The sequence below is a fragment of the Lonchura striata genome, chromosome 19, assembly GCF_046129695.1.
Source record: "Lonchura striata isolate bLonStr1 chromosome 19, bLonStr1.mat, whole genome shotgun sequence".
NCBI lineage: Eukaryota > Metazoa > Chordata > Aves > Passeriformes > Estrildidae > Lonchura > Lonchura striata.
In genome coordinates, this window is record NC_134621.1 from 964,921 (window position 1) to 980,420 (window position 15,500).

The 15,500-nt window shown below is 57.0% G+C and overlaps 1 protein-coding gene across 1 annotated transcript in view; it reads left to right on the plus strand.

Moving 5' to 3' along the window:
- Positions 1 to 15,500, plus strand: part of NTN1 (netrin 1) — a 73,904-nt gene that overhangs the window by 28,070 nt on the left and 30,334 nt on the right. The window contains exon 2 of the mRNA XM_021539076.2: positions 14,246 to 14,434. Coding sequence (XP_021394751.1) covers positions 14,246 to 14,434 — 189 coding nt within the window. The remainder of the gene's footprint in view (positions 1 to 14,245; positions 14,435 to 15,500) is intronic.

A 15,500-nucleotide genomic window follows, 5' to 3' on the forward strand; every position in this document is an offset into this window, starting at 1 on the left:
ACAGCAGGGAAAGCACGGGCACAGCAGCCCCAGTGCTCGGTGGTGTTCCTGAGCCGCTCAGCCTCCTCACCCCGGCAAAGCCAAGGCCCCGTGTACCAGAGCAGGGCGGGCACGGTGATGGAAAAGCTCCTGAAGGCCCTGTGAAGTCACTGAGCCTCGGTCTGTGGCCATGCTGGAATGCACTAACCAGGAGTTGTTTTGAGGTCAGAAAGGAATAAGTTGTTTGCAGACAATTGATGCTGTTATTAAAAACATCCACGGCACAGAGGAGGGGGAGGGAGGTCCTCTTTCCTGTTTGGGAAATAGTTTCTCACTGCATCCATCAAACGAAAGAATTCTGTATGAAAAATTAATTTAGAAAAAAAAAAGTTTCTGGGGCACACGCGCCTGAAAATGAACCACAGCAGGATCAGAGGTTTGGCTCAGAGCAACATCCAAGACTCAAAAGCCAGATGAAAACCCAGGACTGCTCCCAGCCTGTTGCTGGAACTGGAGGAAATGCAGTTTCCTTCAGAGAAATGCAATCTCCTCTCTGTAACTTTTGGGCAAAATTCAGGAACTGCAGCTGAAGCCCGGAGCAGTCTCCCACTGAGACAGGCCCCGTGTGAGGCTGGAGCAGCAGCTGGGCTGCAGGAAAGGGGGATCACGTACAGGAGGAGGCAGAGCCTCTGGCACAAAGGGATTGCTGAATGTCCCAGCCGAGGGCACGCAGCCTGCCCAGCCCTGTCCTGCTGCCATGCCACCTGAGTGTGACCTCGGCCGAGGAGCAGCCACGTCCCACGGAGCCGTCCACGGCAGCCAGGGCACCCTGGCAGCATGGTCAGCACTCGTGGGCGCTGGCACAGGGCAGGCCTGGCCCAGCTGTCCCTGTCACACACCCAAGAGCATTCCCAGGGGGTGGCAGGAGGGAGGGCACCCGGGACACGGGGCAGTGCCTGCAGTGCCCCTGGCAGGTCAGGTTTAAGCTTTGGGCATAGCTCCAGCATATTTGGGGATGGGAATCTGTTTGTGGCTGGTGCCAGGATTTCTGGGCACGTGGCTCAGGTCCTGCCCGTGCCCAGGCTGTGCCAGGGCCCTGCCAGCACCAGCCTGATCCTCCCTGCAGCGTGGGCAGGGACCACCACCGCAGTCCCAGGACAGAATGAAGCCTCCCTCAGGGTGGTGGGACAACGTGGCACAGCCCCGGGTCTGAGTGGCACAAGTGCATCTCTGAGCATCCTCTTCAGCAGGGCCAGCGCCGTGCTCCCACCCCATTCCCGATTCTGGGAATGTCTGCACCTCTGCAGGCCCCCTTTGAAACCAGCCAGGCCTGGCACTTGGAGCTAATTGCCCATGATCAGCTAATTAAAGGGTGCCGATAAAATCTGCCTCCAGGCACAGGAGCTGTGGTGGCCCAGGTGTCCCCCAGGGCAAGGGAGAAGGTGGCTGCTGGGACACCCAGGGCTCCATCACACCCCTTCCTCCTCTGCCTCAGGGCTTGTCAGCACCTTTGCTTGGGCCTGGGCTGTCTGGTTTTCTGGTTTTCTGCTCCAGGTGGGTGCTGGCTGTGACCCTGGGGTTACAGCTGTGACCTGGCTTGGTGGCAGTGGCTGCAGAGCCACAGCCCTGTGGAGAACGAGGGGCGTAGAAGGGTGATGGGCTGTTCAGAAAGGAGCCACAGAATGCCCCACTGCCAGGCATTCCCATTGCTTGAGTTTGGCCAAAATGAGAAGTAAAGACTTGCCACAGCCGAAACAACCTTTGCTGCTCTGCAGAATGTGCAGATTTGGATCTCTGGGTGTTCCTGTCAAGCTCCTTTCCCAAGACCTGCCCGGTTTCCAGGAATGCTGTCCCATCCAGGGATTACCCACCCTCCTCAAGCACTCCTGGTCTGCCCTGGCCTCCTTGCCTTGGAGAAAAGCAGCGAGGGCCAATGGCCAAGGCAGTGTCCCAGGGCCATGGCAGGTGAGGGAGGCTGATCCCTGCAGGAAAGCTGGGAAATCCCTGGGTTTGACTAGCTTTGATCTGGATTAAATCCCTCGGAGACAAACAGCAACAGCCTTCCTGGGGCTCTGTGTTTTGACTTGAAGCCATCAAAGTCTGCCCTGAGCGACCCCGAAAAGTGAGCAGGCAGCTGCAGGCCGTGGCTGGGCAGGCAGGAGCTGCTGCATTTCCAGGTGTGTCAGCCTGGGAGGCTCCTGGGTCACACTGGGACCCCTGTAGGGTCAGGATTGAGGAGGTGTCTGCCTGTTTCATCCTTAGTGCTGCTGGGTCAGTGCCCCACACCCCTCGGGGCCGGAGGCAGGAGCTGTGTCCTTCACAGGGCGTCTGTGCTGCTGGCAGGGTGTCCAAACCCACCCACCCACTCCCCTGGGCCTGCAGCACCAGGGACTTCTCCATCCAAACCCTCGCTCAAGGCTCCAAGTCCCTGCCCTACAGCAGTCCCGTGACCCCAAAGAGATTTGTGTTTCCAGCTCAGAATTCTCTCTGTAGGACCCTCACGCCTCTGCTACCCCCAGCCTTGGGGTGGAGGATCAGGAAGGACGAGCACACAGGGACCTGGAGCTGCTGTGGTGAGGAGCAGCTCCATCACGTCCAGCAGCCCGGGGACCTTCCAGCCAGCCCAGGCCACGGCTGCTCAGCTGGGGCTGAAACAGAAATAAGGAATCCCAAGGCAGTCCGGGGAAGGCCAGGAGGGGCACGGACCCCCGGGCTGGCAGCTGCTCCCTCAGGGGAGGGTCCAGCCTCGGGGTTCTGCTGCTGGGGGCTGGAGGTTAAACCGGGGCGGGCAGGACGGTCCCGTTCCCGTTCCTGCACGGGATCCTGGCTCCTGCACGGGGTCCTGGCTCCTGCACGGGATCCTGGCGCTGCATTCCAGGCAAACCCCGCAGGGGATGCTGAGCCCAGCCGGCCTCCCTGAGCTACCCGAGCCCAGCACAGCCACAATCCACATTTCTGCCCAGAGCCCCTTACAGAAAACCATTAACAGTAGCACAGCTGCCCTGATAAGGCAGGATAAGCCTGTCAGCTTTTGATAAAACTCCAATCTCCAGGAAAACAAAAGACACCAGCGCCTCGTCGGGAGTGCCAGGAGCGCCCAGCCCGGCCGGGAGCAGAGAGCCGCGGTGCGGGGCAGCAGGACAGACAGTTCGTCCCAACACCTCCCTGAAATACCGTGGTGTCCTCTCCGGACAACAGCGATAACAGCGGGGATGTCAGGCTCATCACCGCAGTTTTCCTTCCCTCTCAGATGCCCCGATAGTGTCCCGGAGATAAGATAACTCTGTTTACCCAGGGCAAGCAGCAGAGCTTTGTGCACAGCCCCGAAGGTGCGAATTCCCCGAGCAAACACAGCTCTTCACACCTGTGCGGCTTTCCCAAAGCCGGCCCCGAAGGGCTCCAGGTGGCTCAGGATGGGAGCTGGTTGCTCACCCCGTCCACCACCATGGCTTGTGCTGGGGTTGCAGGATTAGCTCATGTTTAGGAAGGTTTGGAAGCAGAACTAAAATCCGTCTCTGCTGAGCTTTCCCAGCTGGAGCTGAGTTTTTATGTCATCCAACATCATTCTGCAGATCCACAGACAATTCTGGCTCCTGTCACCCCGAGCTCTCTGACTTTGCCACAACAAAACCTCCCCAGGGACCCTCTCCCTGCTTCTAGAAAGGGAAATGAGGCACAGCAGAGTGAGGCCGGGCCATGACAGGACCTTTCCTGCACCCTTGGAGCATCTCCTCCCCAGGGGCAGAGCAGCGGCTGGGCCAGGCTGTGGGGCTCCGGGCAGCCCAGCCCTGAGCAGAACTGAGCTGCCAAGGGTCCCCTGAGCTGGCTGGGCTCAGAGAGAAACCAAAACCCTCCCCGAGAGCCCCCATCTGCCAAGCCCGGGTTGCTGTCGGCACCTCGAGTGGCCAGCCTGAGGTTTGTCACCCACGGGAGCAGCAGCGCACCCAAAGGCACCCGGAGCTCCGTCTCCAGGGACAGGCACGGGCAGGGGCAGCTCCCAGAAATGTGGGACAAACCGAGGGGACCGTCCCCTTGGAGATCCTCCTCCCCGGGGCTTCTGTTCGTCCTGGGAGTTGTGGGACCTGCCTGCAGCATGAGGTGCTTCCCCAGCTCCAGGGGCTGCTCTCCCTGCAAGGAGGGTGTTGCCCTCTGGCCAGGGACCCCCGCTGCAGCAGGATGTGGGCTCTGGGGGTGACAATCCACAGCTGGCGCCGCCTGCCAGGATGAGGCCACAGGATCCTGCAGAGGGGGGAAGGCAGCACCAAAGCAGGGCTGGGGAGAGACAAAAGGAGAGCGATGCAGACTCCGGAGGGAAATCTGCTCCAGAGGGAGCTGCCTTCAGAGAGGTGCTTCTGGGGCAGGGCACCGTGGTGGGGATGCTGCTGGCTTTCGGGAGGGATGATGGGCCCTGGGTTGTGCCCAGCTCCGTGCTGGGCTCTGGCAGCAGCCACAGGGTCCCTTCGGAAGTGGGGCTGGCTGGGGCTGGTTTAACAATTCCCCTGGCCCCGCTCCAGAGCAGATTGGGAAATGATCTGGGGTTAAAACAACACATCACGTTCCTGAACGCTGTTTGTGCAGAGCAGCCCGGCACAGCCCGACCTCACAGGAGGCTGAATGAGCGGGGACCGGGCACGGGAGCGGCACCACTTTGAGCTGGGTCTGCTCGGGGGGAGGCACAGCCTGAGCTGGTTTAAAACCGCCTGGCTTTGCTTTCAGCCCTGCCTGTGGGGAAGCACGGCCAAGTTTCCCGGCTCCCTGGGGCACCGAGGCAAGCAGAGCTGGCGCTGTTTGTACCCCTGGTCCTTCTGGCCTGAACAGTTTTAATCCAGATTTGAAAAGCCTTTGACTGTTCTCCGGGCTGGCTGTGTTATCAGCCTTGTGCATTTTGGGCAACCTTTGCTCCGAATGAGCAGATTCTTTCAGCATCTGTTTGTGCTGCGGCTTTAACACTGAAGTGGCTGATCCCTCCCGGGGCAGAAATGTAGGAGAGCTTACAGGAAAATGTCCTGGAGGACACCTGGAACTTTGCGGTGCTCAGCCCCACCAGGTGCCCTCCTTTTGCGATGCAGGGTTCTGGTTTTACAGAAACACAAACGTTCTGATGAGACCAAGCAGTTGGGAACTGGGATGAGGATTTGGGCGATTTGAAAAGCATTCCCTCAACCTGCAGCAGTTCAGAGCTGCCCGGAGGTCGTCAGGCTGGACAAGAAGCACCAGGGTGTGGGACAGAGAGAGGAGAAAGGTCTTGGGAAGCACCAGAGCCCGGGAACAGCTGAGGGAAGCTGCTGCTGAGATCGGACCAGATAAGGGAGAAACCACAAGGGCAGAGCCTAAGTGGGTAAATTGTTCCCAAGTGGATTCCCCTCCACTCTAAATAAACACTGAGGCTTCAGGAGCACCCTGGAGCTGGGCTGGGGGGCTGAGCAGGGGCTGGGGCTCTGTGCTACCCCTGATAACCCAGGGACTGCAGGGTGAGCCCTCCCATCAGCTCCTGCCTTTGAGTGGCATCTGGATGAATTACGGGATGCAAACAATTCATTTCAAAGGATTGACAATCTCAGGAGACTGGGCTTGAATGGTGAAATTAAACAAAGCAAGCTGATGACAGGCTGGTATCATCTCCCAGAGTGAAATAAAGAATTCACTTCTTGACTTTTCCCTTCTTAAAAAAAAAAAAAAAATAAAGAAACCAGTATTAAGCTCTTTCCAATCAGAGATTTATCTGCAAACTTTCTGCACAACACCTGGTTTGCAGAGAAAATCTCCTGGGCAAATCTAAATCAAATCCTGGTCAAAGCTTTTGCTGGACGTTTTAAGCTGCACCAGAGGAAGTTTAGGCGAGACATTAGAAAAACTTTGTTACAGAAAGAGTGGAAGTGGTGGAGTCACCATCCCTGGAGGTTAAAACAGCCTGGATGTGGCAGTCGGTGCTGTGGTTTGGTGACAAGGTGGTGCTGGGTCACAGGGTGGACTCGATGCTCTCCAAGGTCTCTTCTGTGCTTGTGAACGCTGTCCCTTCACTGGCACAGCAGGACCTGGCTGTGGGGGGTGCTGCCACTCAGCTCAAAGTGTCTGTCCCTGCAGGACAGACAGGGGACAGGGGAGATGCTCTGTCCATGCCACAGAGCAGCAGGTGAGGTCCCCTGGAGCTCCATCCCAGTGCTCAGAGCTGGCTCCTGGTGATGCCGGCTCCTGGCGAGGCTGACTCCTGAGGTTGGATCCTGGTGAGGCTGGCTCCTGAGGCTGCTCCTGGTGATGCTGGCTCCTGGCGAGGCTGACTCCTGAGGTTGGATCCTGGTGATGCAGGCTCCTGAGGCTGGCTCCTGGTGATGCTGGCTCCTGGTGATCCTGGCTCCTGGTGATGCTGGCTCCTGGTGATGCTGGCTCCCGCTGAGGCTGAAGGCTCACCCTGAGACAGCTCCCAGGGGTGCTCCGGCCGGGAGAAGGCTCTGCTGCAGTCCCGGGGCAGCGCTGGCCCGCGGCATCACTCCGGAGGCAGCGAGGGCCGTTCACAGCCCATTTCCAGGCGCTCGGAGTCCAGCCGCGAGCGCTGCACCAGGGCAAGGCCGGCTTTGTGCTCCCATCCTGTGTTGAGTAAGAGCGCTTTTGTCTTGGGAGAAAACGCCTTGGGTGAGAGGCTGCCGCAAATTCCAACATTTCAATGCAGCACCGGGGCCCGTAGGTTCCTCGTGGCCGGCTGAAGGACCCTCAGCTGCACGGTGCCTTTGAAGGAGCCACTGCAGGTCACTGGACACGTCCCCGAGGACTCCGGCAGGGACACGCAGCTCAGCTGGACCTCGGGGGCTGCCAGCAGCTGTTTGCCACGTGTGCTGCCTGGCAGTGGGGAGAGCTTCCCTGCCCAGAGATTGTTCAAATCTGGCTCCAAATCCGAATATCTGGGAGCTGTAAATCTCCCAGGAGTAAGTTTTGCTCTTACCCCTCTGATGCTTCCTGTGGGGCCAGAAACTCCAAGGATAGAGTCAGGAAATAGCTCGGGAGGTTCTGGTGCTCCAGTCCAGGCTGGAACCAATACATGTGGAAGCAGTTATGGAAATTCCTCCATGAAATGAGTCCAAACCTAGGTCAGACCCAGTCCAGCAGGTCAAGTTCCCAGTGGTGTCCGTGGCTGTTGGGGCTGGAGGATGGAGGGGCAGCCACAGTGCCTGGTGGGTGCTGGGTGCTCTCCAAAGGGATCTGGTGCTGTTGGGAAGAGTTCTGGTCTCACCACGCTGCGGAAAGTTGATAATTGTGAGTGTCAACAATTAACCCTCAGCAGCTGATCTGACAGGACTTGTTCTCTCCTCTCTGCGGCTTGATCTGTGAACAGCTCTGGACTTTCTCCCTGGACCTGCTCTCAAAACCAGACACCACATTTTGGGATGAGGCCGTGCCAAGCTGTCCATCTGCTGCCCACTTTGGGTGGCACTGTTTCATCTGCCCTGGGTGTCGATGGACAGCTGGCTCGCCGCAGACACGCCTGGTTTGCCTCTGTGGTCGCTGGGGCGAGGGCAAGCCTCAGCATTCACAGCTCCAATCTGCCAAGCCCTGCTGCTGTTCAGCATTTGCTTGTCCTCCCCAGTCCCCAGCCTCTGCTGGAGATGGGTCTGACAATGACCATGGCAGGGCAGGGATGGGCAGAGGAAACCTCAGGCAGGAGGGATCAGGACGGCACTGCCACACTCAGCACCTGAGAGTCCACCAGCAGGACAGCAATCCCCTGCCCCATCTCCTCAGACATGGTTTTGGGCTTGGTTTGGGCAGTGAAAATCAGATTTTCGGGGAATTCAGCTGCAGAACTCTGTCAGCTTGGAGCAAATGTTCCTCCTTTTTCTGAGAAATGCATCCAAGCTTGAGCAGCTCATCTTAGAGACAGCAACAAACACATCCTTAGCAGAGAGCCGTGTTTTTCTTTTTAAGCCTTGGCTTCGAACATACGGGCAATAGATTTTCTTTAAGGAAATAAATCCCCAAATTTGTTAGGGTTGGCACAGCACAGGATTTTCACTCGCCTTGTTTCTCATTTCCAGCTGAATCATTTTAGCAGGGACTTTTGTAGAAACGCTCAGCCTGACTCAGACACCCAGCCTCAAACACTTCAACCCCAACACTGAGCCTGGCCTTTTTTATGGAAAAGAGAATGAGGGTCTTATCCTTGGAAATCCCAGGCGAGTGTCAGTGTTCTGTTACCATCTTCAGTGTCACAGACAGCTTTGCACTTTGCAGAACCCACGCTGACAGCAGGACATGTCCAGGGCCTCTCTGTCCCTGAGGCATGTGAGGATTTGGGAACAGGCAAAGTGGGGAGTGAAGGGCACTTGGGCTGTGCAGCCTCCCCAGGGACGTCCTGAGTCACTCTGATGACATCTCCTCCAGAGCTGTTCCACAGAACTGCCATTCCCGAGGATTTTCAGGCACGGAAAAGCATTCTGATCCCCGAGCCCCTTTTGTGCCGAGGGGGAGACGTCCTCAGAGTGTTCCTCCCCGGGGTCCTGCTCCCTCACTGTCCTACACCACAGTTTGGCCATTCCCTACTCTCAGGTGGAGCGGGCTCAGAGGCACGTGGCCTCATGAGGAGTGGTCAGAGTGTGAGGGGCTCCCCAAAAGCCCTCGCCCCATCAGGGGGTCCCAGCAAGGCTGGGCTCTGCCTTTCCTTCCCTCCTATCCCCACCGGCTGTTGTTGCAGGCTCTGTGGCTCTGCCCCGGGGCGATGCCACAGCTGCATTTTCTGTGGTGTGCACACGCTTCCCTCCATCCCTGAGCTCTGACTGGCAGGAAACCCTGGGCCTGGCACAGCCCCCGTGTCTGCCCCTCGCAGCCACAACACCCCCACGGATTTCCCCTCTCCTGAGCCAGCCCAAGCAACCCCAGCCTCCTCTTACTCACTCTCCACGCTCACACAGATGGATTTTCCTGAGCAAACGTTGTTTTGGTTTGGTGGTGGCCAGCTGGGGCTGTGGTGGGTGGCACTGGGCCACACGGGAGGGCGTGGGGACGGCTGCCCTGTGAGCAGACCTGGATCTGACCCCTCAGTCCCTACGGCTCCAAGCTCCTGGGGCCACACGTGGTGACTCTGCTCTGCAGGACTCTGCCAAGGTGTTCATCCTTGCTTGGCCATTCTGCTGCATGGCCAGAAACCCTCTCCAGCCCTCCCCAAACCCCAGGAGAGATCCCTGCAGGGCCACACCTGGAATCACTCCGGGCACAGCCCTGGCAGCCTGTGCTGGGCTGCTGTGGCCCAGTGACCTGTGAGAGCCCATCTACCACCTCCAGGTTCATGCCCAGCTGCTGCAAGCCCCAAAGCAGCTGGCAGTGGCTTGGAGGGACACTGCAGGGACACCTCCCAAAAATCCAGGGGTGATTTCTCTTGACCTCCCAGTCCACACAGGTCTCCACTGGCTCTGGCTGCTTCACCTCTGTTGTCCCTCTGGGTGTTCCCTTGAGCATTACGGCTTTCAGAAATAACATCCCTGAAGATATCTCTAGGGATTCTCTGGAAGCAAAGCCCCCCAGCATGGGCACGGGTGGGGGGTCCCTCCCAGGGACCAGGACCCTGCATGTCAGGATTTCTCCTGCAAAAGAGAAATAATGGTTTAGGCTGAGCTAGCAATTTTCTGGGAAGAGAAAACTTGTTTGGGAAAAGGATAATTTTAAGGAGACTGAGACTGTTCATAAATTCAAGTCAAATTTAGAGATTACTTTCAGTCTCTGGATTCTTCCATCCTCCCCTTTTCCTTCCCCCTCCCCTGAATTATTGTTTGCAAAAATTAAAACAAAATGTTTTGGGGTTTTCGTTTGTTTAAAAAGCAATTTGCATTTTAAACGTTGCCAAAATATAAGCTTTGGGAGGGTGGGGTCTTTTGAAAGGGCAGCATTGTCATTGCTGAATGAAAACCACGGAGAGGAATTCGTCCTGGGAGACGCAGGGCGCTGGGGACGTGGTGGCAGCACAAAGATCACAACCACAGCTCCCAGAGCACAGCCCAGCCTGTACAGCCTCCATTCGTGTCCCTCCTTCCCTTCTTCCACAAGGAAAACCCTGCCCACCTTGACCTCCTTGAGGGAGTCCTTGGATCACATCCCTGCTTTCACCAGGGAGAAGATTCCGCGGCGTTTTCTCCGCCTGGCTCCAAACCGCAGCTTTCCTCTTTCCCTCTTTGACCTCGTCCAGGTTTTGGAACATCTGTGTTTAAATGAATTCTGGTTATCCAGAGCTGGGCCTGGCAGCTCAGGTAGAGATGCTCTGATGAAGCTCTGCACATCTGTGCACAATAAAGTCAGGGAACAAAAGGCTTGTGAGGTCCTTGGCAGAGTAAGAGAAAGAGGAGAGCGGGAGACAGCAGGACTGGGCTCAGTGAAGCAGCTGGAGCCAAAACCTTTCCTCGCAGAGCCCTCAGCACCCGGCCAGGTTTTGCTCATAGCTGGCTCTGCAGGGGTGTCTTCTCCACCAGGTGCAAAGCTCGAGGAACCGACCTGATGCCAGTCCTGGGAGGTGATTTTTAATACAGCCCTCACAGGCATTCATCGAAAGAAAAAACGGGTTGCTAAAGAGCCACTTGAATTCAGGGAAATTCTAACCAAGAAGCAGTGGCAGAAAATTAAAGCCAGGCCAAGTCATGTTAGGAACAAGGCAAAAGGCTTCAGCACAGCAGGGGATTAACCTCGGGCCGAGCAGAGGGAGGGCGGGAGCCGCTTCCCCAGCGCCTCTGCCCAGGGAAAAGTGGGAGCCACACGCCCCGGGGACGTGCATGGATCTGGAGCTGGGCTCCAAAAGCACCCCGACCTGCTGGGCTGGCAGTGTGCCCAGGCAGTGCCCGCCCTCTGCACCTCCAGAGGGATCCCACCATGGCACGTCCCAGCCTTGCCCCACAAGGGCTTTGTGATGCCTGGCTGGGACATTTCCTGCATCGCCCCAGTTCCTGTGTCCCTGTGTGCCATTGTCAGAAGAATTGGGATGGGCATTTTCCTTCAGTCCCTGCATCCCTGTGTGCCACGGTCAGGAGAGTTGGGATGGGTATTTTCCTTCAGTCCCTCCATCCCTGTGTGCCACTGTCAGGAGAGTTGGGATGGGTATTTTCCTTCAGTCCCTGCATCCCTGTGTGCCACTGTCAGGAGAATTGGGATGAGTATTTTCCTTCAGCCAGCCCAAGCCTCTCCCACTGGCCATTCTGCAAACACACCAGGCTGCAGGCAGAGCTGCCAGCTTGTCCTGGCTGGTGGCCAGCAGTGCCCAGCACTGGCCACTCATGCCAGGCCCTCAGAGTGGACACAGGATGCAGTAATTGCAATTAAGGCCACTCTCCCTAAGTTTGCTGCAGAAACAGGGGGATCAGGAGGGCTGGAAAAGCAGCCAGGTGTATGGGACTGGGAGGGAATCAGTGCCCAGCTGTTTGCAGCTGTCTCCTCAGGATCCTGGGAGCAGAGCTGGGAGGAGCTCTGCACACCCCACTTATTCCTCCACATTCCTGTGCAGCTCTGCTCTGGTGGCAACAGTGGAAATGTTAGCAAAGAACTCGAGAAAATCCCCAGAGTTCTGTTTTCCTGGCTTTGCAAAAACATTTCTGCTTATCAAGCAACCCAAAGAAATATGAAGATTTTCACTCACTCTTCGTGTGGGTTCAGCTTTGAATTTTAAAAAGGGATTTGCCAATGCAATCTTGCAAAATACTCCAGTGCCAAGTCCAGCTCTCCTAAAATACAAGTTTTAGGAGGAGGTGAGCTTTCGCTCTCCTGGGAAAACATGCATTTCTGACAGATTTGAGGGAGAACTAAGGCTTCTGTGAGGCCATGCCACTCCCTGGAGAAATGTCCTTTCATGCTGATCAACAGGAACCAAATCCTGTGGTCTGTGGCACCAAAGGCAGAGCTGCTCGTGGGCCTCAAGGCTTTGAATGATGGAGATGTGCCCATGTGGTCACAATCTACAAGAGCCCTCGGACTGAGGGATTTAAATCTTTTTTCTCTGTTTGAGCTGTGTCCAGAGGCTGTGCCATGGGTCAGGTGCTGCCTTGGGGGTTAGGTGTGGCCAGGAGATCATTCCAGTGTCCCAGCCCTGTGCCCTTGGGAAGGCTCTGTCCTGAGGGTAGGAACCAGCCCTGAGTCCTGCACCTCCAGAAGGGTTTAACCCCGCTTGGTCACCTCTGTAAAACAAGAGCTGGGAATTTAAAACCACCACCTGCTTCCCAAAGGCTTTGCTAGTGCATTCTGCAGGGCAGGAATCCCCTCTGAACCCTTTCAGCGGTGGGGCCGTGGTGTGGGCTGGGGCTGCTCAGCACGTGTGGGACGAGGAGAAAGCAGAGCTGAGCCAGCTCCAGCAGGGCACAGCAGGCTGCTCTTCCTGAACGTTCCATGGACGGGGGACAGGCACGAGGGGGACACACAAGTGCCTGCTGCGTGCTCCCGTGCCGCTTTCGCTGTGAAAAGTGCAGCTTCAGCACGTGTGGGACTGGGCCAGACCCCAAAGAGCCGTCGCTCTGCAGGCAGGAGCGTGTCTCGGGGCTCCCTCATGCCTCTGTCCTGTTGGGGAGATGACAGAAGCTCCTGCAGGCTGCTGGTCCCAGAGCCGTGGCAGGAATCTGTGTCCCTCATGCCTGGCAAAGGCTCCTGGGCTGCTGCTGTCACCATCAGCACATCGGGGGCTGCTCCTGCTCTGCCAGCCTTGGTGGGCATGTGATGTCCGGCCAGTCTGTGCCAGCCTTGGTGGGGACGTGAGGTCTGGCCAGTCCGTGCCAGCCTTGAGGACGTGAGGTCCGGCCTGTCCGTGACAACCGGAGCAATTCTGGCGGCAGAGCACGGAGACAGCGGCTGCGTCCCGCGGGGGGCACGGGGACAGGGTGCTGCTCTCCCTCTCCCCCGTGCCGGCAGGGTGTCAGCTGGGGATTGTTCCCGGGAAACACTCCGCTGTCCTTTTCTGGGCTGAAATTTGATAATTGAGCAAATACGGCGTGGCTTTGTGCTGGGGGAGCAGCATAAGGTAAACAGGAAGGAATGAGGGATTAAGACATCTCAGCGCTGAGGGAAGGTGACGAGGCCGGAGCTGTGACACCTCCGTGCCGAGGCGAGGGGCCCAGCTGTGGGCTGGCATGGCACAGCTGCATTGTTCAGGGGTGAAGAGCAAATAAAAGCCACGGGAAAAGAAAACAAGCTATAAAATTCTCAGCAAAGCACAGAGCCCCAGCAACTGCATCCTGATGGCCCCTGACAGCTCTGGGGAGAGGCGGGCGAGGGGTCGAGCTTTTGAAGTCCCAAAGTTGTCCTTTGCGAAGGCCCCCTGTTAAAATAGGCCCGGTGTTGACTTTAGGCTGCATATGGTGGAGGAATTGGACAGCTCAGTCACAGCAATCAAAGCAGGGGGGGCACGTTTTGGAATTTGGCTAACTGGGTGTCAGGCCTGTCCCAGGCGGGATGGGGGTGCAGGGGCAGAAGTGAGGATTATCAGCATGGTCAGGGCTGCAGGTGAGCGACAGAGGCTGTGGTGTGGAAAGCTGAGGGAGAAACCGGCTAAGAAGGTCTTGGAATGGTATTCAGAGCTCAAACGTGTGTCAGAACTGGTGAGAGTGGGAAAGGGGAAGGTTGGGCAGGTGATGATGGAAAGCCCATCCCACAGGGACTGAGGGGGTTCCTGAGGTGCTGGGAAGTGGGGGTCCCTCAGCAGTTTGGGGACCTCTGCACTGAGCAGTAACAACACAAAGTGAGAGTGGCTGGGAAGGGAAATAATTGGTGCTGCCATGGGGAAAGTGTTTGTGACAAAGCTGAGGGTGCCACAGGGCTCTGTGTGCTCTGTCCTCTGAGCACAGACAGGCCCCTGCCTTCCCAGTCCCCTGTAACCCCCAGCGCCAGCAGGGACAGGCAAAGCCGTAGTGAATGCAGGGCAGGACAGGGAAATCTGGTCTTGGCAACCTCGTCTTGCCCTCCAAAGAGCTGGAGGGCAATGGCCCATCCAGAATCACAGAACCAGAGAATCTCAGAATCCCAGAATCCCAGAATCCCAGAATCCCAGAATCCCAGAATTCCAGAATCCCAGAATCCCAGAATCCCAGAATCTCAGAATCCCAGAATCCCAGAATCCCATACACATGGGCTCACGTCCCAGCACAGCTCAGGATGTGGGTGAGCAGCTGGCTTCCCACAGCCAGAGGTGCCACCAGGGCCTCCCATCCGTGACCCCCCCATTCTGACAGGGCACAGAGGGTTGGCAGCAGCTCCCCGGGGTTGGCACCTCCCCGTTTGGGCACAGATGGTGACAATGTCCCCCCTTTGCCTCTCTCAGCCTGCAACTGCAACCTGCACGCGCGGCGCTGCCGCTTCAACATGGAGCTGTTCAAGCTGTCGGGGCGCAAGAGCGGCGGCGTGTGCCTCAACTGCCGGCACAACACGGCGGGCAGGCACTGCCACTACTGCAAGGAGGGCTTCTACCGCGACCTCAGCAAGCCCATCTCCCACCGCAAGGCCTGCAAAGGTACGGGGTCACCGACGGCGGGGCGGCAGCGCCCGCTCCTCCTTCCCCAACCCTGCACCTCTGCCCCCGCAGCTCTCCCTCTCGCCGAGCTCCTCCCGCTCCTCCCTCTCCCAAACCCCTTTGAAATTGCTTTTTCTTGCCGTTTGGAATGGCTTCTCCTGCCCCCACGTTCCCTGCCACCACCTCTGCAGCCTCCTGCTGAGGACAAGGCCACCCACATCCCGTGCCATCACCTCTCCCTGCTCTCCCCAGCCTCCTGCTGAGGACCAGGCCATGGCAATGGAAGCCCTCACTGCTGAGGAGGGCTTTGAGTTATTTCAGGGTTTATCACTTAGAAGTGGTGCTTCATCTGCTCCTGCCTGGTTGTCACTCTGCAAGGGCAGAGGGGCACAGAATCCCAGGCATGGGTGAGATGTAGGATTTAAATCAGCCTCCCCCAGGCCCCGTCTCCAGCTCCCACCCTTCAGGCAGAGCTGAGCCCACGCACAGAACTTGTCACTCCTCCGGATGAGGAGAGAACGGAAAAAGGGGAAACGAGTTTATTTTCAGCTCGGAGTATTTTGAGGTTTCCTCGTGTGGCCGTGGAGGCGAGCTGGGATTCAGCTGGGGCGGGAGCAGCGAGAAGAGCAAATCCTGCAAATGAACCCTTTTTACTCTCAGCTGCTGCTGGAACAGATGGAAATCCTGAACCTGAGGTGCAGTGAAAGGAGTCAAGCAAACATTCAAAAGCCAGATTAGAAAATTCTGGGGTTTCCCACAGAAATGCTCAGCTCTTTTCTCTCTAAAGATTCATTTCAACAAGAAATGGAAAGCTTTTTGGCTTCAGATAGGTATTTTTGGCTGGGAAGTTTTGGGTCTCCAGCATTTTCAGTTTTTTGTTTTGTTGGTTTTTTTTCCTTACTGAAAACAGACTTTTTTTTTCATAGCAGAAAAGAAATCCCTTTTTCAGACAGTCCTGCTCCCCCTTTTTTGAACCTTGTAAAAACAATTCCAAGGAGATATGTTTTGATATTTCCCAGGTGCTCATTCCTGCTTTTCCCAGCTCACCTCTGGCAGCTGCTCCCCT